Consider the following 27,041-nt stretch of genomic DNA (forward strand, 5'->3'; position numbering starts at 1 on the left):
GTCATTCTACATAGACTTTGGCCCAGTGCAAATGGTGGTTTATAACAAAGATCTTATGTAATATTTTAGACTAATGTCAATGATAGGGGCATATACGGTACTTATATAGTAGAAAATGGACTTTCTGTCTTCAGAACAAAAATATTGACTGATGAAAAGGGTTGGGTAAATAATAACTGAGACCAGCCCTGATCTCTATTTATTTATCAAATTTATTTTATCAGATGTATTTCCTGCCCATCTCACAGTTCATCTAGGGGTTAGGGTTCAAATTCTACATCTATTCTGTTGCTATAATTTTTATTCAGCTAACAAATTGACTTTGTTGTGCTTATCTATTTAAATTTTATGGACAATGAACCATAAAATGGTGATGATGAGATATTGACCGATTTGGATTTAATTAAGAGTTACTTAGGAACTAGTGGGAATGCTAGGCTTGGACATTAAATTTGGTTGTATTTGGATAGTGCTTGGGTGAGAGACTATTGGGAAATATGAAAGCGGTAAGATAGATTTGGAAGTTTAAAAAACACCCTGGAAGATGGTCAAGGCAAACCCAATCATTTTGCTGCTGAAGAACTATATAGATATATCCATGGAGTCCAGTTTGAAGAAACATTGTTGGCGCACTCACTCCCTAACATTAAGCCACAACATCATTACATCTTCTGCTAAGTTGTTGAACAATTCTGTAGCTACCCCTCTCCTTGCAGTGTGTTCTGTCACCAACCTTGGGGGCCTTTTGGAAAGCCACCAAGACATGGTTGGGAGATTGACCCAATGGTAGGTATCTAGCAGTAAACAATACCCAGCAGTAAACAATTGTTTCCCTGTAAAATTCCCACAATTTTATTTTTTGTATTTTTGTAAGTTACTCAGAGCCTTTTTAGGAATTAGGTACCATATTAATTGCAGAAATAAAGAAATCAGCATGGCACAATGGCTTGGTTTGCATATAATAATAAGCCACAATAGAAGAGTTCATGCATCAAGCAAAATCATAAAACCAAGCCAGCAAATTCATACATAAATCCAGGTCCATGGCAAAGCTAGCCTAGATTGATTACTCATGCCGAATCCCACTTGTGTTGATTGGATCAGATGTACTATTGGAAGCTACAGTAGATTTTTTTTTTTCATCCACAATAACTTAAATAAATGTTACTTATTTTGGACACTTTATTTGACAGTCTGTCAAGTTGCTGCTCTAAAACCTCAGAGTAAGCTTGTGAGAAATGCAAAGAGAATTTCCCAAACCTCTTGGTTGATCTCTTATGCCAGCTCAGCTAAGCTGTGGCAGAAAACACATTTTTGCCGCCATTTCACAAACCCCTATTCATGAGTAAGGGATTGTGAGTAATGTGTGCAGATTTGGGGTACCCTTTAATTGGCTAATTAAGCAAAACAACTCTGAGGGTACTGTAATAGATCAAATAAGATTTACCTAATGCAGGCTGACATCTTGACTTCTCCTAGAGTTTGGCACAAAGCTTGTGGTCCAATCACAGCTTGAGTTAAACAAGATAGAATTACACATTTCCCTTAAAAATGCATTTAATCCTGTAAAGAGTGCTGACACTATTAGATCTTCTGCTAGACCTTAATTTCATATTATGCCTCCATGCAAAATCTGAACAAAGTAGAAATATCACTCAAAGAAACACCTTTTGATATGTATGCGCAGCCTTTTTTATAGGCATGGCTGGGATGGTTTTTAGATGGCTTTTACAACCCTTAATCCCTTGTATCAGGGTGGAGTCAAGGAGATTGAATGGAGCTAAGCATTTACTGGTCAGATGCCCTTCCTGATGCCTCTGTGGGGTTCACAGCAGATAGTTTCTCTTTGCGCCCTGATGGAGAAACATCTGTTGCTGCCTAGGATTGTACTCTCAGCCTCCTGAGTGTGTGGCAACCATCTTCACCTCTAAGCATCTGGTACATCTTTTAGTAAAATGTGTCTGAAGGGAAGAGATATGAGAATAATATGTGGAGTCCTTGGTGATCTCTGAGCTTGGTTGTTTGCTTACAGATATTTCATTAACAAACTATGTAACATCAGTGCTAGCATAATATCTGTTAAATGCATTTATGGCTTCTTTGCACTGTCTGTATTCATATAGTTAGCTTAGTGGAGAAGGACTCATGTGTCTCTGATGTTGCTTGAAACAGGGTGAAGTCAACAAGCAATTTGCACTTTAGATTAATGTTAATGTTATGTGCAACCATGGGACTCTAGCTGTGGAATTGTGGAAGAAACCAGGGAATGAAATCACTAACCAATTAACAGATCATGTTTTTATTGACTCTGAAGCATGAGTCAACAAAAACAAGGATGGGCAGAATATATGCATGAGAGCCTCTTATAGTCCCTAGTTGTTCATAACATAGTCTGTTTCCAAAAGAAAGAAGGTGAAGATAAATAATCATACCATATGTATCCGGTATGGTTTTGCAGAAGCATACTATAAATATTTTCATATCCAGGTAATCAGCCCTCTGGCTTACTACCTCAGTTTACCTCCCATTATGAATGTCTACCCTGTTTTCCTCTGGCCCGTATTAAAATGATACCATCCATAATTAGCAACAGCAATTACGGTTCTGTATTTATGTAAAAGCCAGAGTAAGAAGAAGAATGATAGCTGAAATTATGGTTTCTGGAGACATCAAAAGTTTTTGGTAACCTGAGCAAAGTAACAACCATTAGAATGATCCTGGAATGCCCATAAAAAAGGCCCGTGCCCCACCTGTGTTAGATTAGCCTCACTACTACCCATACAAGACAGATTATTATTATTATTTTACTTCATTTGCCCTTAACAACTTGCCTTTAGCTGCACAACGCTCTTAGGGGACATCAGAAATCTCAACTGAGGGTCCACACAGAGGAAGGTCCTCAAAATGGTTTGAACTGCATAGCACATTCTTATCTTGGAATTGTTTCCTACGTTGACTGGTTCCAATTGGGGAATGAAAAAGATTTCCATGCAGACAGACTTGCATTGTCGACATTCCCAGCCTGAACTCTGGATGTTGAAGAACCCCAAGTTAGACCACTTATACATTCTGCTCTTTGTAGGCATTGATGAAGAATGTCCGTCTCAGATTTTGTGGCATATGCCCCTCTCTTTAACCACAGGTTTATAAGTGGCTTATAATAAATATAACAATATGAAAGCAGTTAGGTGGCCATTAAGAAACCAAATATTTAAGAACTTCTATAAAACATCCTTTTCCCTTGTTAATTCCAAGCAGGAGCTCAGAAGTAGCCAAAAGATGAAATAAAAAAACACTGCAACATAAAAAATAGCAGGTACCTTTTGTCTATGTGCAAAATAATCCTGGAAAAATGCTCAATAATTATCTTTTTCTCCCTCTAAAATTCAGTATTGTTGTGAGGATCTGAATGAATTAATTCCATAGACTTAAGCTATCCATGTACATTACCCTTTACTGGTTTAGAGCTTCTATTGCTGTTCTTTTGTATTTAGCTTTCTAAAAGGCAGGATATAAACGTATCAAATTAATCTTTAATTAATCCATAAAGTTGATAGATAAGCCACCAATAAACTTTAGTAGAGGCTAATTGAGCTTTAAAGTTAATTACAACTGTACAACTTTAATTACAACTAATGCATGAAACAGTTATGAAACAGTTAAAACGATCATTTAAAATTGCTATTAATTTTTTAAACCCACACTAAAAATACAGATAACACCAAAGGTAACAATTGCAAACAAAACAGTAAATTTCATTTCACGTGTAATTACAAAAACTCTGTAACATAAAAAGTTAAGGTTCAGAGATATAAATAGATGTTAAAGATTTTAAAAATGTTGAGCTTCCCTAAATATGAATAGCTTGGGATATTTTCTGCAGGCAGTTTGTAACAAGAGTTACGTTGTATTCTTGGAAAGATGTATGTATATCAAATTCTAAAGTCTAGCTTCATGATTTATGTCAACTCATCCTTCAAGATGGCTTTGAACTAATAAAGAAACAAGATTGAATATAATTCTATGTGGTCTAAAAAATTAACAACAGAATAGGATACCGTTCCATTAATATTTTGAAAATATAGAAGGTAGGAGTTCCCCTTTTTTCCTTCTTTTTTCCCCCTTTCCTTCATCTTTTTCTTTGTATTTTAGTGATTTGTTTGGTATCAGTTATATTGTATACCTATATAATTGGTACCTCTCAGTATGTGCAGGTTGCATTATTATCACTGCAGTTAATTACAACTATCCAGCTGTTTCTAGGATTAGAGGACTCCCTAAATTTGAGACTCAGATAAAAAACTTTAAGAGAGGGGAAGTGTGGGTGATGGCTGGAATGGTGGACTAGATCAGGGATTCCCAGTCTTGGCAACTTTAAGACAGGTGAACTTCAAGTCACAGAATTTCCAGCATGGATGGCTGGGAAATTCTGGGAGTTGAAGTCCATATATCATAAAGTTGCCAAGACTGAGAACCCCTGGACTAGATCCATGAAAATGTAGTATTGAATTGACCAATGGACTGCAAAATGTGTTGGCTAACCTTGAGATATTTGCTATCTACCAGGCTAACCTATTTGATGAATTACTGGGATGATAACTGGGAGGGGAGATAAAAGAATTTTGCATGCCAATTTGTGCTTGTTGAAACTTTACTGAGATAAAGTAGCATAAAACATTTGAGAAGTTACATTAAATGTTCACCGACAGCTTGGCAGTTAAGTGGATTCCTAATGGGCTTAAGATAATATTCAAAGAATGCTCATCAATGGATCTTCATCAGATTGGAAAGAGGTAATAAGGGAGGTCCACAAGGATCAGTCCTGGGTGTTCAGTGCTTTTTTTTTTAATTTGATTTATATGCCACCCTTCTCCGGAGACTCAGGGCGGCTTACAATGTGTTAAGCAATAGCCTTCATACTTTTGTATATTTATACAAAGTCAGCTTATTGCCCCCACAAACTGGGTCCTCATTTAACCTACCTTAGAAAGGATGGAAGGCTGAGTCAACCTTGAGCCTGGTGAAATTCGAACTTACAGTAATTGCAGACAGCTGGTGTTAATCACAATGCTTTTAGTCTGCTGAGCCACCAGGCCCCTTGTTAATGAAGAGATAAATAGAATGCTTATTGAGATTAGCAATGGATAGAAAAAGGTTATGGATAACTGTTGCATTACAAGACAGAAATAACATCTACAACCATTTTGATATGTTGTAATGAATGGGCTGAAAGAACAGATTATCATGTATTCCAGATTTCAGGAAGTATTAATTGCATTCTTTTCTGCATTGGTAGACTGAAGCATTACATTCAGTGCTTTCTTAAATATAAATGATTCAATGACATTGGATAGAGAGAGAGAAGGAGGGAGGGTGTGTGTGTGTGTGTGTGTTTGTGTGTGTTTACGGGATTAAAAACTGAAAAAAACATTAATGAAGCTGGATGTTTAATTTGGAGAAAAAATGACCAAGGAGAGTTATTGTAGTACATTTGGAATATAAGAAAGGCTATCATGTGCCAGAAATTCAAGATCTGTTCGTCTCATTCTGAGTACAAGATCCAAAATGGTGGATTTCAGTAATAGGGAGGCAGGTTTTAAATGAATATTAGTAGAGTAAAAAAGCTTTTTTTGATATTGGAATCAATTATTCAAAGTGGTATTAGACTTTCATTTAATGTGTTCGGGTGAAAGCCGGATCTCTGATCTGGGGTGCTTTAAATTGTATTCCTGGATTGAGCAGAAAGTTGGATTTGATGGTTTAAGCAACCTCATTCATCTCTAAGATTCCAAACACTCTTCAAATCAAGAAGCATCAGCTACACATTTGCTTCGCTTTCTGTAGAAAACCCAGCACAACGTTCATTCAAAGTAGGAAGTAATAGATTACAAGAACACTCTTTTCCCCCCCTCTCAAACAAAGCAAACCTGATTTCAGACAGCCTCCTGTTTTGCCATAGATTTAGAGCTAACATTCAGAGATGTTAAGGGAAACACAAATATTGACAAACTAAAATTAGGGCTTGTACACTCAAGATTATAACAGCATATTAGCAAGACAGATGGAACATGATATACAAACTAAAAAGGTCAGTACAATTGCCATGAGATTATTGCCTTTTTATGTACAAGGCTACCATATTTAAAGAACCAGGTTTGTTCCCTAGCTGTGCTAGGGAGACATTTGTTTCCTGCAGACATGGGCCTATGCAGGTAAGATCATCTGTTGTCATTAGAACATTGCACAGTGAGTAAACAAAATGCTGATCTAATGGGGGAAACCTGAATTAATTTAATGTGTATGCCTTCACTACCGTCCCTAAACAGACACACAGTGACATCGCCTGTAGAATTTAGGGTCAGTCTAAACCAGGGGTCTCCAACCTTGGCAACTTTAAGACTTGTGGACTTCAACTCCCAGAATTCCTCAGCCAGCTTTGCTTCAATTCTTCAATTCTGGGAGTTGAAGTCCACAAGTCTTAAAGTTGCCAAGGTTAGAGACCCCTGGTCTAAACTATTATCAGGTGGTCTGAATGACTACTGAGATTCTCAGTCATCCAGGCTATGATTGTCCCAAAGATGCTTTTTCCAAAGGCAACTGGACTTTGTTTTTTAATAAAGTCCAGTTGCCTTTGAAAAAAACATCTTTGGGACAGGTGGTTTGAATATTTCAGGTTCATGAGATTGTCTTTGTATTATTTGAGTGGCTTGGACACCAAATAAAACCATATGCTTCTGTTGCTTTAATGGTGGAATACTCAGTGTCATTTCATTTACATAGTTCCTGCATCTTTATATGCAAGTTTCTTCATCTTTATATGCAGCAGGCATCCAAATGTGTCTGCTGCTTGAGGGAAGGAAATGATGCGGTGAAGTGGTGTGTATACCATTTTAGACTACATAGGAGGAAAGGAAGAGTTTTCAGTGTTCTCATTTGCAAAATGCTGACACCTGTTATAGCAGCTAGACTCATTTGGAAATGTTCTCTTTATTGTGCAATTTGTTTAAGAATTGCAGGAGGATTTTGTTGGTATGCTAGCTTTACATAAAGAAGGATTTTAAAATGGCATTTGTTATCCGCAGCCAAAATAATCCTATCCATTCCTGTCCATATTCCATCACATTGTTCTGTCTCATCTGTAATCCACGTGTTGTAACTCTTTCAGAATATCTGTGTTGCTATCTACTCTCTCTTCTTGTTCCAGTTAAAATGAGTCTAAATATATGCAATAGTCACTGTTCATACCACACTCATATTTCTTCCTTTCTTCTCCAACTTCAATTGCTTCCTCCAAAGTTGGAACCGAGATTGTGAACCTCTTCAGATAAGAACATTCTGTTTTTTCCCCCATATTTCTAGCATACTTTTAATCTATGAAATGCCTGGCATAGAATAAGTAAAAAAAAAAAAATCACATGTCCCGCAAAAACTGTTCAATTCAGTGAGAAGAAACTAAATATGTTTAGATTTAAAATAAATTAACCTCCACGAACACGTGGCAACCATATGGATATATCTGTGTTGTTTTCTGATGAATAATACATAGAAATTGTTTGCTCATTCTGGGATGAGTTTATGACTCAATCCAGCCTACAATCTTAAGTTTTTTAGGTAGGATCTCATTCAGGTACCAACTAGGTCAAATCCTATTTAATTTTATTGAAATTACTCAAGGTTAGATAGATGCTGCCACCTGCTGTGGGTTTCTCGGCCTTCAAGAATTTCATTCACATTTAGGAGACTAGAAGAGAAAATGAAATTGTTTTCTTATTTGTGGCTAGGTTGATAGAACAAAAGGAAATCAGTAGAATCCAATTCAATAAAGAATTTAGGACATGTCAGTGAATAATAAACTATACAAGCTCTCTGCTAGCCTAAATGAATGTGTGACTTTACAAATATATGAATGAACGAGTGAGTGAATGAATGAATACCACATTTGAAGAGACAGAATGATGGATATGCCTGCTCCAGCCTGTTTTTCTTCCTTCATAAGTAGAAAGTGATGTTTTGCAATGTGGCAAACTTCTGTCCAAAGAAGCTCTCTAAGATATTTAAAATATTACATAAACTCTAGATTTGCAAAATCACCAGGGGACAAGTAAATCTTTAACAGTGGTAGCAGCTGTTTCCCAACCAGCAGGGTTACCCATTGAGACAAACAGCATTTGATAGTGCCCCAGTTCAATCCTTACAGTAATTAAGAGATGGTTGGCTGAAAACTATTGCAAATAGTTGGGTAGGCTTCTGGCATCTTTACCCTTTTTTTCACGACTAGCAGAAGGATAATAAATTGTATAAACTTGCTAACTTTGCAGAACTGACTTCAGGTGTTGCAAACTTGGATATAGTCGCCTGCAGCATAGAATTGTGCTGCTTGTTTGCTTACTGCAGGGTTTAATTTTAGGCTTAAATATATTTTCAGCTGTGTTTAGTCTAATGTGTTCAGTTTTAGTCATTTGAGTTGGCCAATTGTGTGCTACAACACTGCAATTAACCTGCGTTGAAGGCTGCCTGTTCTCTTGAGCTCTGCAGCTGCTCTTCTTCTTGAGGGCGATTTGATGTTTGATTTAATGATGTTTCAGCACACTCTGTGCAAAACTGGAACCCTTGTGTGTAAGCTGACTTCAAAAACAATGAAGGACTTTATGCCTGTATGAACTCCCCTTGAGCAAAACTTCCCTTGAGTCAGGGGTCAGCAACCTACGGCTCCGGAGCCACATGCGACTCTTTGGGCCCTCTGCTGTGGCTTCCTCTCGGGTGATCCCACACTGGCTGGCCCCACCCCTCGCCCTCCCCTCCCAGTCACTCCTCACTTGCCCTGAGAAGGTAAGGGCATCAGGGGATGGAGAAGCGGCCCAGAGACAGAGAGATACAGAGAAAGAGGGAGAGAGTGGGGGGAGGGAGGAGAGAGATACATGTCAAAAGGGTTTTGTGGTTCTCTGTGTTTTTTAACAACTGGTTCTCTGCCCTAATGACGGCTGGGAAGGCGTGGCTAGGGAGGTCATGTGACTGGTGGAAGTGAGTGACATTAAGTTGGCCACACCCACCCAGGTTTTGTGGCTCCTGGTGTTTTTTTTTTCTGTGGGAAACTGGTCCAAATGGCACTTTGAGTGCTTAAGGTTGCAGACCCCTGCCTTGAATAAAAGACAGCCACCTTAGGGTAGTCCCAGAGAGTCCTCTGACTCATAACTCCTCCTTTACCTTCTCTCATCCCACAGATTATGCTTTTATTCCCAGCTTCTAACAATACTGTCATTTTACTTTCATGTCATTTTCACTGAGTGGTTGTCCAGGCATATCAAACGAAATCCTTTCTAGGTGGCTCAAGTGGCTAAGATTCACTGAGCTTGTCGATCAGAAAGGTCGGCAGTTCAAATCCCCAGTACAGGTCTGCTGCGTGAGCAGGGGGTTGGACTAGATGACCTCCAAGGTCCCTTCCAACTCTGTTACTGTTACTGTTACCATCATCTAAAAACATCTAGAGCTGGCTGAACTAAAAGAGGAACCCAAATGTCCATAATACCTTCAAGACCTACATTAGATGCAGCTTACTATGCCTCATATTGAAGCTACAGGGAATGGAAAAATATGTATCTACACAAGGCAACCATGAAAGGAACAGAAGTATCCATTAATAAGTCAGTCTCAGCATAAATCTTGCTCGACGTAATCTTGGCTCCCATGTGTGAAATGCGTCTACAGCTTCTCCTTTTCTTCCGCTTCCCTTCTTCTGTCTCGTCTCTGGTTCCCACATCTTCAGGGCAAATTGTTTTATCTGTTCTTTGAAGCAGCCCATCTTTTCAAGTTGTAAATGGAGAATTTTTAGCACAGGCCTGAATGCTCTTTGACGACAGAACCTGCACTTTCCGTGCACTTGGAGTCCTCATTGATACCCAGATTGTTCTTATAGATCATGGGTGTCAAACCTGCGGTGTTACATTGCTGTCATGTGATGTTTCACAATGTTTTTCCCCTTCACGGAGCTGGGTGAGCGTGGCCTACGTGTGACGCATTTGGCCCGCGGGCCACCAGTTTAACACCCCTGTTTAGGACAGGGGTCTCCAATCTTGGCAACTTTAAGCCTGGTGGACATCAACTCCCAGAATCCTTTGCTGGCTGGGGAACTCTGGGAGCTGAAGTTCGCCAGGCTTAAAGTTGCCAAGGTTGGAGACCCCTGTTTTAGGACAATGTCAGTTCTATCTGGGATCTAAGGTGACACAATCCAGGGACAAGCATACTTTTTTCTGAAATTGGCCCAGATTGAAACAAATTTCTCTCCTGGGAATAAAAGGGTACTTTTTTGGAGAAAGAAGTCTGGTTGTTATAGTTTAGAATTGCAAATGAACAAATACTAACTGTACGTATTTACAAATCCATTCTGGTCAGATTCCTTCTCAGAAGTTGAGGTTCTTCTTTAACCAGATAGGTTTAGTGCATGGTTTTTCAACATACCACTATTTGTTTCACGTTATTCAAATATACAGTATTATCAGTATGGGGGCAGTTCAGAGGTGCTATTCAGCAGGTTCTGGAGAACCAGTAGCGGAAATTTTGAGTAGTTCGGAGAACCGGCAAATACCACCTCTGACTGGCCCCAGAGTAGGGTGGGAATGGAGATTTTGCAATATCCATCCCCCAGGAGTGGGGAGGGAATGGGGATTTTGCAGTATCCTTCCCCTGGAGTAGAGTGGGAATGGAGATTTTGCAATATCCTTCCTCTGCCATGCCCACCAAGCCACGCCCACAGAACCCGTAGTAAAAAAAAAAATTGAATTCTACCACTAGGGCAGTTTGCACACTGGTATGCATTCAATTGATTGAGAAGTTGCTCAGTGGATGGCACCTGTCACCAGCATCAAAAAGCAAACTAAACACAATGCTAAAATGTAAGATGGTGGGGAAATTAGGTTGTACATCATGAAATCTTATTTTGCAGAGTCTATGGTACTCTTTGAGCTTGATTGTTTGCTTGCAGATGTTTCATTGTTTGCTAGTGAGTGGGGTTTTCTCTCTGTTTATATACATTAGCTTACCCTGCCACTATTGGTGGGGGTTATGGTTTTCTCAGTAGTTCCTTGATTGGGGTATTGCTTTCTGCGTGATTGATATTCTCATGTTAATCCCCACTTATCTAAATGCAGTGTGCTGGAGAGGATGAGTTCTGGTCTTTTTGTTTCCTTCTTAGCTTTTGCATTGTCTCTTTTCCGCATTGTCACAAGCACTGATGATGTGACCTAATCAGGTAATGAAACATCTGCAAGCAAAGAACCAATCTCAGGGAGCATCAAGAAATCCACAGTTGAACCCTGAGCTAGAAAGAGTGCAGAGAAGAGCAACAAAGATGATTAGGGGACTGGAGGCTAAAACATATGAAGAAGGGTTGCAGGAACTGGGTATGTCTAGTTTAAAAGAAGTGTTCCAATATCTCAGGGGTTGCCACAAAGAAGAGGGAGTCAAACTATTCTCCAAAGCACCTGAGGACAGGACAAGAAGCAATGGGTGGAAACTAATCAAGGAGAGAAGCAACTTAGAACTAAGAAGAAATTTCCTGACAGTTAGAACAATTAATAAGTGGAACAACTTGCCTGCAGAAGTTCTGAATGCTCCAACACTGGAAATTTTTAAGAAGATGTTGGATAACCATTTGTCTGAAGTGGTGTAAGGTTTCCTGCCTGGGCAGGGGGTTGGACTAGAAGACCTCCAAGGTCCCTTCAACTCTGTTATTCTATTTCTATTCTATTTCTATATATTCTTTTCTGTTTTTAAACTTTATTTTCTTCCAATATTACCCTTATGAATATTTTCTATAGTTGCAGTTATTAGTTCTGGAATGGATGCTGTAAACAGAACTAACAGCTACAGGAGGGAAAGTTATTTTGAACTGTACCACTGCTTTCAGCTCCAACATAACTATTTTATAATGTGTAGCTTCTAATAATTTTATTTTTTTTAAAAACAGTAGCAGTTCAAATCGTACATTTAACATTCTAGCATCCTATACATGTTTAGTCAGAAATAAGTTATGTAAATAAGTTCTGTGAATGTAAACAAGTACATTTTGATAGTATCCTTTTGTGAGAAAAACAACTTTAGAGTAAAGTGTTTTTAGATAAAGTCATTGGTTTAATTTTAGACTGTTGCTAGAAAATAACCACCTCTTCAGTAAGGTTGCTAGTTTAAATTAAAGCAGAATCTTGGTCTTTGCTAAGCTATTAAGTCTAATATTATGGCAAATATATTTGTTTTGTGTATCCTTATCAAATGCTATAAATGCTTTGCAGTCTTCATTGTTTGCAGCAAAACAAAAAATATAATGTCTTGCTAATTTTTAAACTAGCAAGTTTAAAACTAGTAAAACTAGTTTTTAAACTGTTCCAAGAATGTTTGCTGTTTCGGTTCCTGAATCTTATTGCTTTAATTTCATTTAAATTATCGTCCATAGAATATAATATTATCAGTCATACTTCAGTGTGCAGTAAAGATAAGTCTAAAACAATTCTCTTTTGGTTGGTGGTTGAGAATAATGTTTACATTATCAACATAGGTTGTTTGATTATTTTGCCTACGTTCAAATTACTTTGCAATCACCAGATCACAGTGGGTTTTTTTTCTATCTGATATGCAAAACATTTAAAAGAAATCGCCAAATTATAGCCATCATTAAGAAAGACCCCAGGATTGGTGCCATAACAGTAATTATGAAATTAAAAGCATCAACTTTTGTTAGCAGCATTGGTAGAACCAATTATGGAAGAGGCAATTTCCCCCACCACCAAAACTCCCGTTCAGCATCAAGGATGTGAAAGTGTGTTTCATGTACTAGTGAAAGATTTGTGTAATTTTTTACAATGCCTGTAATATGCTGACAAAGTAGAGAGGAAGGAAAGGAACTCATATAAGGTCTTTTGAGTTGCAAGGAAAGTTTGGAGGAACTAGGAAAGTTTTAGTTCAAGGAAGAAGCTAGCGTTTGTGGGAACATCATAACAAGTTTTAACTTTGTTAATGGCTGCTTGGGGCAGGATGCTTATCAGATTTTTCCCCCCTCCTCTGTGCCAACTACCACAGATCAAGATATGGTATGGGTCTCACACTGGGAAAGATTGTGTAGCCAACAATTGTTCATCCTTAGATAGTACAGTAGAAGCATCTCCACCTGGAAACATTTTCAATACTGGGCAGAAATAATGAACATTGAAAGGCTTCTAGTTTTACTAAACCTAGGTAATATAATAGAATTGCTTAGGGTGAGAAATTAATAGCATTGAAATCCTATAAACAAAATTAGCCCTGTGCTTTCTGAAATCTTCTGCATGTATTTAGACACACCTACAGTATATCTATATACGCTCAGTTCTGTAGCTGAATTTAAGTTCTACATTAGTGAATTTTAACGTGGTATGTTAAGAGTTGCCTTTTACATGACCAACTGCAGTCAGATTCTTGACATTTCTAATTTGAACTTCATCTCTAGAATAAATTTGTGAACTGCTCCTGTGGGGGGGGGGGAGGGAAGCGATTCATTCAACCTTATCTTTCCATGTGCAATATGCAATAATAAACTGGAGCATCACTTGAACACCATTGGCATTGACAAATTCACCATCAGTCAATTGCAAAAGGCAGCTTTAGTCAGAATAGCTTACATCCTGTGACAATACCTCCTACGTCATCAAACATCAACATGTGCCTATCCCAGGTGCTTAGGATGGAGTCAGTAGGTAGATTAAAATGCCAAATCCATTCTGAACATCTGCGTGACTGTGCAATGAACTGTAATAATAATAATTATTATGTATCTTTAAGAATGGTTTAGGACAACATATGCAAAAAAAGTACTTTGAACACTATAATATAAAAATGGGTGCATTCCTAATGACTTTATCTACATCTGTCTTCCATACATTCTGGAACAATTTTCATGGATGACTTAATTTTTTTTTCAGATGGGCAGCAGATTTGGGAGATGGAGGCCACAGTGGACAAAGACAAGAGCCAATCTGTAAGTTCACTCTATTGTTAGCCACAGAAACACAATCTTCCTCTTTGTATGAAAAAGAATGGTTAGTAAATTATGTTCTCCTGTAATGCCTAACATTATTTACTAGTGCTTCCATAACGTATTTATTTATTTGTTAATAAGTACAAGGAAACAAGTAACAGTATAGACATAGACATGGACACATTAAAAAAATTGGCACAATTAAAAGGATATAAATAGGCAAAACATAGCCATAAACACATAGAATGTTTACATATAAATGGGGACAGTAGGACAGGGAAGGTAGGCACGCTGGTGCGCTTATGCACGCCCCCTTAGGAACCTCTTAAGAAACATGAAAGGTCCATGGTAGACAGTTTAAGGTAAAAGGTATGGGGATTAGAGAGACTAATAACAGGATCAGGTAGAGTGTTCCAGACATTTACTACTCTATTGCAGAAGTCATATTTCCTACAATCAAGATTAGAGCGAATTACATTGAGTTTGAATCTATTGATAGTCCTTGTGTTATTATGGTTGAAATTAAAGTACTCATTTAGAACGTTTTGGTAAATAATCTTATGAACTAAGCATAGGTCAGAACATAGACACCGTAGTTTGAGGCTATCCAGACCTAAAATTTCAAGCCTGATGGGATAGGAAATTTTATTTCGAGCAGAAGATTTGAGTATTTTTCTAGTAAAATATCTCTGGACCCTCTCTAATGTATTGATGTCTGAAATACAGTCAGGGTTCTAGGCAGGTGAATAGTATTCAAGTATAGGTCATATTCAACATTGGCCATAGTGAACAAGAATCTATTCTTGTACTCGTGTTGTGGATGAGATTCTTATAAATAAAAGAAATATTAAAACTAATAATATAAATAATATTAAAATTAATTTCTCTAAGGTTGAAACTTCAGATACTGTATGTCAGGTCAACGGTTTAAGGGGGGTTGCTTATAAAGGTACACACATACGACTATTAATTTAATAACTATTCAAAGTTATGACAGTGCTGAAAAAAGTGACTTACGATCTGTCCTTGCACTTATGACCGTCACAGTGTCACATGATCCAAATTTGGGGGCATGGAAACCTACATGTTTTTATTATGGTTGTAATGTTCAAGGGTCACATGATTGCCATTTTTAACCTTTCCAGGGGCTTGTGACAAGCAAAGATAATAGGGGAAGCCGGATTTGCTTAACAGCTGGTCCCAGTTGTAGTCATAAATCAAAGACTATCTGTATTTAGAAGATTATAGCCCAATAATCTCTCACTGATTGCAGAAATTAGGCCTACCATATTTGAGCTGCAAAATCTAGACAACCACTACATAGCAGAAAATAGATGCAGAAAACGCATTTCCTGCCAACTGTTGATCATCTGGATTTTTACAGATTAGATATGTATGTCTTTTAATATTGAATTACTGACATTTTTATACTATATTGTCCCCAAAGTTAGTTGTTGTTGTTGTTGTTGTTGTTTTCAGAACATGCTCTTTGTAGAGATTCCAGAATATCGGAACAAGCACATTCGTGTCCCCGTTAAGGTGAATTTCTATGTTATCAATGGGAAACGGAAAAAAAGTCAGCCACAGCATTTTACCTACCATCCAGGTAATTTTTTTTTTATGGAAAGGGAATTGTAGCACAAACATTTGTAGGAACACAGAACTATTGGCTATGGCAACTGAATAGCAATACAATATACCCAAGGGCAATACAGTATAGCACTTGGATGGGAAATCACAGGGAATACCATGGTTGTAGAGCAGAAAAATTTAGAACTGCCTTGAAAGATGACAAGAGTGTTCTGAAAAATGAATAGATATCATGAAGCATCAGCAGTTGAGTTCAACTCAAAGAGGACATTACCTTCAAAACTAGGTGGAATCTTTTTAGATTAGGTTGAGTTGAATACTAAAAGAAGAACCCTGGGTTTTTCTAATCTCAAGGATTGTTTGTAAGTTTCCCATTTTGAGGAGCAATTTGTGCAATCATTTCGCCCAGGTTGATCATTAGTTTTCCATCTTGCTGTTCCTCAAAGCATCTTTATTTAGTTGCACATGTCATTTATATGGACATCCTTAGCAAATTGTGACTCTAGGCAGTTAACAGGATTAAAAACAAAACAACCAATGAACATGATCTTCTTGGCCAGAGCTACCAGCTTCCCTTCAAGTAGGAGCCACAAGTTCCAGATGCACACCTGCTATGTTTGAGGATGCTAAACCCATCCAGAATTTAAAAAAATTACAATCTCCATATCTAGAGTCCCTAAAAACCACCGGTGCTGGATCTTTCTTGAGTTGAGCCTTATAAACTACTTTTTCCTCATCCAGATAGCCACGGCCTTCAGATGCTGGGGGGAAATGTGACTTAATTGGCCTAGCATAGACCTCTAATCAGGATACACATTATTGATACATTAGTAATTTTTCTGGCAGCAGTCAGTTTGTTGTTTACATACACAGAGATCATTCAGTTCCATAATATTAACATATTGCATCACTTGATGCTGACTTTAATAGACAGAACCATATACTGTAAGCAATATTTTGTGTTGCTTGGCTTCGTGGAATTAAGTACCATGTTCAGCTGATTGTCATTATGTGCATAATGAGGGAGATCTGAGTTGCTATTGTTGTGGGATGGAGGCTGGACTCTAGGTCCCTGAGATAGGACATGCTTCAGAGCTTCAGTCTCTCTCCTTTCCACTTTATCATTTACATGAAAATGCTAGGTGAGGTCATTTGCCACCGCAAGATGTGATATCATCATATGCCACCCATGGCCTGTCACAGGGAACCAATGTAGTGCTGACTGTGCAATTGGACACTGCGTGGACTGGATGGAAAGAACCCACTTTAACTCAATCCTAGTATGATGGAGTAGATTTCTGCTTTTGTAACTCCAGGGTCAAGTGATATTATCCCTTGTAGCTGAACACATAAACTGAGTCCACTAAAAAGTATTTGAGGACAAGGCAATAGAAGGTGATATGAAAGTTCAAATTGTGGATGTACAGTAAGTCTTGAATCTACCAGTAGATAAGTGAGTAATATCTGAAAACTGAACAAGCTGAAAACTGGTGGTGGGGAATTACAGTGTCAGAGTCATTCCTCTCTTTGACTGTCTATTAGCAGTTCTTTTAAAACTGATATCCTTTATATGCTTTGTTCCAGTGCCTTCCATAAAAACAGAGCCCATTGATGACTATGATCCAAGTTTAATCTGCAATACAGTACACAGTGGTCTGAGAACAGTAACACAGCCTTATTATTCACATCATACAATGGCCTCGGAGTCTCCTTCCTGTCTTGTGGCTACAATGGCTTCTTGCCAGCAATTGCATTCAAATCTCTCTTCTCCCGAATCTCAGTATCCTTCACAAAACCCAGGAGCTATAATATATCAAAGAAGCAAGAGTCTCAGTCCAAGCCACCTGGGCTACCAGCAGCCCAACTTGATGGGTGCCCAGGTGCCCATCCCAGATGTTCATAGGTCAGTGCTTGTGCACACAGGATCCCCTAGCCAGAGTTCAGCAATGCTCCATCATTCCCCAGCCAATCAGCCATCTTCTCCAGTGATTCATTGCTCTCCCACAGCCAATCATCAGATGAGATGTGAAAGCCATCAAGAGTTTCAGCATATAATGTGTAGTGAAAATTTCACATCCAGCGGAGTGAGGCCCCATCAACCTCAAGTCAACCAAGCACAAAGGTTAAGCCCAAATTCTTATCCTACTGTGATTCAGCAGCAGAGAACAGCCAAAAATGGACCACCAGTAAATGATCAGAAGGAAGTGGTATCAGCTGGAGTCACTGTAAAACAGGAACAGAATCTTGACCAAGCTTATTTGGATGATGGTAAGCAATATATGTTTTATAAAATGTTATTTTCTCCCCAGATTGACCTTTGAAAGACATCCGTTTGACTTCTTCTTTCTTAGGGTGCAAACCTGTAGTTTGGAGAATACAAGTGGCTGCATTTGCACAATACAATAATCTAAAATTATAGAGTATCTTGGCATATTATTCATATACACAGCTCTGCTGGTCCATACTCCCTATGGTTTCTTCAAATTGGTTTCTTCTGCCAATAAAAAAAGAGCTTCAATATCTTTAAAATTATTAATGTGAAAAAGTATAACATTATAATGGAATTTAACTTCACCACACAAGGCAGAAATCATAAATTAATTTCAAGTCTTGATTTCAAATTCTGACTCTCATTGGAGTATCCCAAACCAGGAGTTCTGTTTTGAAGATAATTGCTATGTTATTCATTGCTAGTGACTTCTGGCTATCAAAGATGTGCTTGTTGAGATAAGGATCAGGCAAAGATTAATAAATTAAAATCTCCAAGATTCTCCTTTATCACATTATTTATTTTGGGACAAAATTTTACATTGTATTTTGAAAGCTGGGACTTTGGCTTAAAACTACCGTATTTAAAAAGTTTGCTCTTTTTAAAATTCTCTAAATATGTTTGCCTTTGGATCAAATTCCTTGACTTAATAATAGTACAAACCTAATAAATTTTTTATCTGTTTTAATGGAAAGCACAGTTTTACTGTTTAACTGCAATTGTCTAAGCACATTTAAAATACATCAGGATATGACTTGTGCCACAAATTAATTTTAACACCACTCAAACCATTATTATAAAGTATTTTTTATTAGATTTATTATATTATTTGCTTTAGATATATTGGCATGTTTTCTATGTCTATTTATTGTTTTTACTCCTCTTTTTGGAGTTTTTAAAATATATATTTTAACATTTTTAGCTTTTTATATAATTTAATTTTGGGGAGGTTTTTTTGGTTTTTTAATTGTTTTTTGTACCCCATTCCCCTTATGCTGGTCTTTGACTGTAATAAAGATTGACTTGATGGACCAAGCAAATAAATACATTGGATAAAATAAGATACTAATATTCAGGTTTTTAAAAGCAATATGGACCATAAGTATGGATTCTGTTTTTGTAAAATTCTTTTGAAGCATATTGAATGACAAAAGAACTTTTTGTTGCTAAGAGCAACATTTTTACTGTTTTTGTTTTTTTTTAATTTTTAATCACCTTGAAGGTTATTGAGATTCTTGGACGTGTAGCTGGCAATGTGATTTTACCACTGGAATGGCTAGAATTGAAATTGTCTGCCTTAGAGGTGGAGCATCTGGAAGGGTTTCAGCTCAAAATAGACATATTAAACCTAACATATCTGTTCATAGCATTATTATTACGTTCATGGTGCCCATCCTACACTTCCCAAATTTAAAACTATTCCACTAAATATTTTATTAAGGATACAGTTGGCTTGTTTTTTGTTTTTTTTAAAAAAAATATTTGTAGAGGTATATACAATCTGTTGAAAGCATCATATTTTTTTACTAGGAATTCAGATATTTTCACTTAGGGGAAAAATAGGAAAATGGTAATGAAATGTCTACCCTTACAATGCTAATTATGGGGTCATTGTAAGCAAACAAATATTGTAAGTAACTCTTTTTCAGAGTTGTTTTAAAAAGAGTAGGTTTATTTTGCCTTCTCCATATGAATAAATAGTGCTCTGAAGAAGATGATTATGAGTTTTTGCGACAAATTTATAAAGTTTATTTTTAAAAAAAATTTAAAATAATTTTTATTAAACAGTTTTTTAAAAAACAAACAAAAAACAAATAAACAAACAAACAAACACAGATATTTACATCTTCTTTTCAACATCTTTGCATCAGTAATCCATATTTATACATTTCCTCTTTCTTATCTTAATATATATTTTATACATATATTTCTAGTATATCATATATATACCATTATAATATATTCTCTTAATCTAAATATTTTATTTACATTTAACATAAACAGTTACCTAGTTTCCTTTCCAGAATTTATATCTTCCCATTTGTTTTCATATTCCTCCACCTAATTTAACCATTGTTTAGTTTTCTTTTGTCCCCCCACTTTTTCCCCCTTTTTCCTCCAACAATTTATACCATTTCTCCCAGACTAAGTAGTATTCTGTTTCATCTTTTTCTTGTATCTCCTTTGTGAGCTTATCCATTTCCGCACACTCCATAATTTTTCTAATCACCTTGTCTTCTGATGGTATGTCATCGTTTTTCCAGTTTTGGACGAAAACTATTCGTGCTGCTGTAATTATGTGAATAATTAAATATCTTATTTCTTTTTCATATGGCCCGGTAATTATTCCCAGTAAGAAAGTTTCTGGCCTCATTTCTATTTGTTGATTTATAATTTCTTCTATTTGTGTTTTAATTATTTGCTAAAATTGTTTTGCCTTATGGCAGGACCACTACTATGGAGGCACAAATTTACCCAATTGCTTTAGATATTGGTAAAATGAAAACTTACAAAGATCTGTTGGATAATCAAAGGGAAATAAGAACAAGACAGGAATTGAAAGAATTGGGTACAGACATTGATTGGTGGCCCTATATGCAAATAAAGTCTAGATACAAGACAGATTTGGCACAATTTGGATTTCAAAAGGGAACATATGAATTAGATAAAATTCTGCATGGAAGAGAGGATAAATTGATATAAAAAATCTATAACTATTTATTAAGATATAAATTGGAAGAAGAAGTAGTTAAAGGAAATATGATAATTTGGGCGAAAAATTTTGGATACAATATTAAATTAGATAAATGGGAGAAATTATGGAATATAAATTACAAACTAACAATGTCTGTACCCTATAAAGAAAATATGTATAAAATGTTTTATAGGTGGCATCTCCCACCTGCCAGATTGGCAAAGATGTTTCCAAATACCTCCCCGCTATGTTGGAAATGTAAACATCAAAAAAGAACAAATTTATAAAGTTTATTGTGCCTCCTATTCTTGGTCAATATTTCACTTCAGAACTAAATAAAATTCTGAATCGTGCAAAACTGAACGAAAGCTATTATTTAGGACTTCAGGTTTAAAACTGATAAATTCTTGGAGACATGAACCTTCTCTTGTTACTCATTCTCCTGAAGAAAGCTTTCATGTATTAAGAGTTTGAATGAAGCAATTTGTTGACCTTTGATCACTGAAAGGAAGCGTTATTTCCTAATAAATTTGGACTGGTTCCCCTTTGTGATTTTGGATCTGCTTAAAAATGTTCATGAGAATTGACCCTGGGTGACTTGGGGAGCATGATTTCAGAAGATGTTCATTAGGTTATATGCTTACAGATAGACAGGTTCCTAACAAGTTTGGCTTAAAAAAATAATAAATGCAGTAATTCTGTTTTTGTCCTCCTCTTTGTGTGTGTGAGAGAGAGCTGGAGAGGAGAAGAGAGAAAGAGAGAGAAAGAAAGAGAAAGCGAGAGAGAAAAGGAGGGAAAGAGAGAGAAAGAGATGGAGGGAAACGGGGGAAGAGAGAGAGAGAGAGAGAAACAGAGAGAGGCAGAGGGAGGGAAAGAGAGGAAGGGAGAGGGAAAGAGGGAGGGAGACAGAGAAAGAGAGAGGGGGAAAGGGAGAGAGAAAGAGGGAGAGAGAGAGAGAGAGAGGGAGGGAGGGAGGGAAAGAGAGAGAAAGAGAAGGGGAAGAGAGAGACAGAAAGAAAGAGAGAGAAAGAGAGGAAGGGAAAGAAAAATGATATTACAAAAGTTTTTATATTTTATTGTTGCTAAACATATTTCAAAAGCAGAAAAAAATGAAGGGGCATAATAGTACATTTATCAAGGTTTTCTTAGAACAATTAGCTGAACTCTGCCTTGTTTATCATTATTTTAGGTAGTAAAACCTCAGTATTCAGGTTAAATTACCATGTTGGCACTTCGCGAAAAATAATAGAGAAAATAATAGTAATGGGAAAGCGTCAGAAAATTGCAAATAGGATCTGTAATTTACTGCATGTCTGTACATTGCTTTAAATAAGGCAAAGGATCATTGCGATAAACGTTAAAAGAACTAGGTGTGAATAGTATTTTCTGTTTTCCACTCTCCCAAAGAAGATTCAGTCTTTATCCTTTTTTGTTCTGAGACTTACTTTCTTTCTTTCTTTCTTTCTTTCTTTCTTTCTTTCTTTCTTTCTTTCTTTCTTCCTTCCTTCCTTCCTTCCTTCCTTCCTTCCTTCTTTCCTTCCTTCCTTTTTTGTCAATTTTTTTGGCCATTGCTAACTTCTCTTCTGTGTTTTAACTATTTCCCAGTCCTTCATAATTTCCCATTATTGTGGGATAGCAATTTCTACCTTTAACTCTATGGACTTGACTTCTATGAATAGGGTGTCCTTTAATTATGCTGGTTCTGAAACTAGACAATGCCTGAATAGGTAATGCTGCTCAGAGTTTATTCTTGCTAAATACAATTTCTGTAATCTTCTCACTCAGTAAAATGGGCATAAATTAGATTTGTCCCATAGCAGACTTTCCTTTGCAAATTTGTCTCTCTACATGGATATTCAGCATGCTGGAATGGCAGATGCCAAGAGAAAAACTGCATTCCCCCCCCCCTTATTAAATGGATAACTGGTGGATTATGAAACATATGCATTGATTCTTATGGCTGCCTTCTTTGCACAATTTATTGAACTTTTTCCTGGAAGAGTTTTAAACCACTTACAAAATATTTTTTGAAAACAAAAATTCTCCACCCGACAAAGCAACATAAAACTCATATACCCATTTGATCTTCATTGAAAATTTACCGCTGCCATGCAAAATCTGGCAATGAAAACCAAGCAGGAAATTCATATGGTTTATCTGACTCAGCACTATGATTGACAGCAGGCCTCCCAAGTCTCAGACATTTTTCTGGGCAGACTTTAAACTGGAGACCTTCTCCTCTTGCAAAATAGATATTACATCTTTGAGTTTCAGTCTCTTCAAAATCAGTCCCGTAATTATTATAAAATGGTTCAGGAGCACCCCTGGACTATTTTAGAAAGAAAACAAAATGCTTGGAACTGATCCTTTCTAACCAATATAGGTTAACAGAGACAGAAAGTACATTTGTCTTTCAAACAGGTGAATATTCAAAGGTAGATGGGCATCTGCATGATGATGTTCATGCAAGTTTCATTGAATCAGTATTGTCCAAGGTGATCCATCAAGCTAAATTAATTGAGGAATTCTGGGTGCTCTCTGAGCTTGCAGATGTTACCCAAACTAGGTAACATCATCAGTGCTTGTAAGGAGTGCCGTTTGCTGTTAGTTTATACTCTATTTGCTTGCCTGATCAGTGATGGTGGAGTTGGCTTTAGAGATCCTTTGGTTGGGCTGTTTGTTGTTGGCTTCTTTGGCAGTTTTCTTGATCCGGGTATTGTTTACTTGATTGTTGGTCTGATGTTAATCTTGGAGTTAATCTATGCTGATCTGGGTGCTGATTGCTGGTGGAAAGTGCTGGAGTCTTTTTGTTCTCTTTTGGGCGTTCTTTTCCATAGTCAGTAGATGTTGTTAATGTCTATATGCCTATTAATGGAAAATTAATAAAGATGTTGCTTCTTCCCAAGTGATTTAACAGGCTGCTGTTGGGTGACTTTACTCCTCTATATTTCTCCATAGACTGTGCTATAGATGGTTACCTTGAAGAAGGAATTCTCAATCAGGGCACCACGATTATGGGATTGTGTTTGGCAGCAGCCTTATTGCGTATATCATGGGGTTTATTTTATTTTATTTATTTTATTATTTTATTTTATTTATTTTATTATTTTATATTATTTATTTTATTATTTTATATTTTATTTTATATTATTTTATTTATTTTATATTTTATATTATTTATTTTATATTTTATTTTATTTTATTTTATTTTATTTTATTTATTACATTACATTACATTACTGTATTTTTCAGAGTATAAGACGCACCTTTTTCCCCCCTAAAAGAGGCTGAAAATTTGGGTGCGTCTTACACTCCGAATGTAGCTTTTTCGAAGCTTTTTTTCAGCCCTAACTAGGCACTAGCCGAGTGAAGCGATCTCCTCGTGCTTTGCCTGCTTTTCTCATTGCTGCTTCGTCTCAGCTGTGCCTTAGAACCTGTTTTTTATCCCCAAGCAGGGGATAAAAAACCAGCAAACTAATATGCTGAAGCTGACCAGACTAAGGACTCTAGCCAGATGAATAGGCAGATTTTTTTTTCCTATTTTCCTCCCCAAAAACTAAGCTGCGTCTTATACTCCGAAAAATATGGTATATTATATCATATTATTATTTTATGTTATGTTATATTTTAATCGTGTCGTTCCTCCAATGGTGTCTGGAAAGTAAAACTCTTACATTTTTAGAAAGAGTTGGATAAATAACATTTATTGTTCTACATTCAGTAACGTTTGAGTTGGGATGCACGGTTTTGAGGCACAATAATGTTTTGTCTGCAATACTTTTATTGCTCATTGTTGTCTAGGTATGGCTTCACTGTTGGCAACACTACTGGCAACAGTTTCAGATCTTTCAAAGTAGAATAACAGAGTTGGAAGGGACCTTGGAGGTTTTATAGTCCAACCTCCTGCTCAAGCAGGAGACCCTGTACCGTTCCAGACAAGTGGCTGTCCAGTCTCTTCTTAAAGGCCTCCAGTGGCTTCTGAAGGCAAGTTGTTCCACTGGTTAATTATCCTCACTGTTAAGAAATTTCTTGTAGTTTTAGGTGGCTTCTCTCCTCGATTAGTTTCCGTCCATTGTTTCTTGACTTGCCTTCTGGTACTTTGGAAATTCTGTGAATTTCCAAAAATTCATAAAATTCACAGAAGCCTCACATAAGTTTAAAAAGGTGTTCCAAAAGAGTATTCAAAGTTCCTTGAATTGAAGGTGCCACGTCCTGGGCTTGATTGCATATATGTGCATTGTAAGCATTTTAAACAAGGATAAAAAAGTGCACTGCAAAGTCTAACCTTTTTTTAAAAAAAAATGTTTCCTTCAGTACTACTCTTGTCCAATCATGTAATAACATATAAGCTACAAACACACTGCGAAACAGACACATACAGACCTACAGACACACTGCAAACCCCAAAACGATAAACCCAAATTCAGCATAGGAGGAAGGAAGAAAATAAATTGAGCTACTAAAAAAAAAAAAAAGAAATAGCAGTTGCTCTACTGGTACTTCTTTGTTCTCGAATTCAGGAATCCTTTAATTGGTATAGTACAATGCCTGCAGGCAAGTTTTGCTATAAAGCGTTTCCTGTTCAGAAGAACATACAAAATCTATTAAGAGAGCAAGAGCACCACAAAAACGGAACTTGAGCCTTGCTCAGAGTACACATTCACAATTTGTCCTTGCACTCCTCACGTAGAGTCTGTGTTTCAGGGCGAAAAATCCCTCCTATCTTTGCAAAATAATGTTGGGAAGCCAAATCATAGCACTAGTGTTGTGATTTTTGTGGGAAAGCAGGTGTTCAGTCCTTTCATGAAAAATATTTCCATTCTGTTGCCTTGCAAACCAAGAGCTGACGACAGAATGATTTGGTGAGTCTTCTAGATGAGCTTAGAATGCAGCCTCTGTTAAAGCAGTGAGCCATTTCCCAGTTTTTGGAGATGGACTAAATACACAGCTGGGTGATTATCTGGAGCTGGTCAATGCAACTGCCAAGTCCAAATACCCCAATCTATATACTATAAAACTCTTGCCATGACCTTTAACTGGGCAAAATGGTACATCCAGAGATGGTATTCAGCCGTTTTGTACTGGTTTGGGCGAACCGGTAGCGGCAACTGCGTGTGGCCGCCCACCCACCCCAGCTTAATGCCTTCCTATTTAACCATGTTTTCGAGGCCGGGTGCATGCATGGAAGGTACTTGCGTGAGCAAAGTGCATGCTTTGAACGTCGGGTGCATGTGTGGAAGATGTGTGTGTGCATAGTGAACTAGTGGTAAGAATTTGTGAAACCCACCGCTGGGTACATCGTAGGCAGTGGTGGGTTGCCCCCGGTTCGGACTGGTTCACAAGAACTGGTAGTAAAACCGGTGGGAGGCTCCACCCACAGACCCGGATGGCATCATAGGGGATCTGCGCATGCGCAGAAGAGCACGCACACGCAAGCGAAGTGAGAGAGAGCACACGGGCACGATGCAAATTGGTAGTAAAGGTAAGTAGAACCCACCCCTGATCGTAGGGCAGCAATTTTTGAACCAAGATACCTCAAATGGGCTTACAGAATGTGTCCAAAATCCAGGACCCATGACTCCAAAGGAAAGAAGTTTGGGGGAATGGTGGCAACTTCAGTACTACTGGCTGCTGCTGTAGTCGCATGATCTTCATTTTCACTCTTCTGCAAAAGTTTCTCAGCCAGTTTCTCAATCCCTCATTCTCTCTTCATCCAATAGTAGCCACTTATCTGCTGGAAGGGAGGGGGAAGGGGGGGTAAATAAAATGAAAATGCCAATCAGTACTTGGCTCAGACTGGATAATGACAACTTATGACTCTGTGAATGGACCCTTCCTTTTTATCCATCCGCATTGTCTCTGCCGTCCCCACAACTCTTTATGTGGTAGGAATACAGATGATTATCAAAGCCTTCAAACTCTAATCAAATGTTCCATGGATTTTGTGAAAGGCAGATACTGACAGATGGGAAACCAGGCTTAACAGCACATTTTCAGTCTTTGTGTAGTGGGCCAGTTGGGAAAAGTAATATTTTAATGCAGGGTCCTGGCCAGAGACAGCATCTATACATTTCCATGCCAGGGCAAAGTAGTTCTATGTGGTTTCTGCATTTGGCTCTGAAAATGAGCTAGACCAAACGCAGCCAAGGAGCTGCCATAAGCTTCCCTGATTGAATTTTTTATTAGCCAAGTGTGATTGGACACACAAGGAATTTGTCTTTGGTGCATATGCTCTCAGTGTACATAAAAAGAAAAGATACATTCGTCAAGAATCATAAGGTACAACACTTAGTAATGGTCATAGGGAACAAATAAGCAATCGAATCATACTAGGAAACAATCAATATAAATTGTAAGGATACAGCAACAAATTACAGTCATATAGTCATACGTGGGAGGAGAGTGGTGATAGGAATGATGAGAAGATTGATAGTAATGGTGATGCAGACTTAGTGAATAGTTTGACAGTGTTGAGGGAATTATTT

The 27,041-nt window shown here is 37.4% G+C and overlaps 1 protein-coding gene across 7 annotated transcripts in view; it reads left to right on the plus strand.

The window, feature by feature from the left end:
* Nucleotides 1–27,041, plus strand: part of NFATC2 (nuclear factor of activated T cells 2) — a 199,774-nt gene that overhangs the window by 108,417 nt on the left and 64,316 nt on the right. For all 7 annotated transcript variants that reach the window (XM_060689619.2, XM_034433017.3, XM_087889094.1 and 4 more), the window contains exons 7-9: nucleotides 13,947–14,002; nucleotides 15,482–15,608; nucleotides 17,177–17,860. In XM_060689619.2, coding sequence (XP_060545602.2) covers nucleotides 13,947–14,002; nucleotides 15,482–15,608; nucleotides 17,177–17,860 — 867 coding nt within the window. The remainder of the gene's footprint in view (nucleotides 1–13,946; nucleotides 14,003–15,481; nucleotides 15,609–17,176; nucleotides 17,861–27,041) is intronic.

Source organism: Pantherophis guttatus, chromosome 3 (genome assembly GCF_059756535.1).
Source record: "Pantherophis guttatus breed Tessera chromosome 3, ASM5975653v1, whole genome shotgun sequence".
NCBI classification, from domain to species: domain Eukaryota; kingdom Metazoa; phylum Chordata; class Lepidosauria; order Squamata; family Colubridae; genus Pantherophis; species Pantherophis guttatus.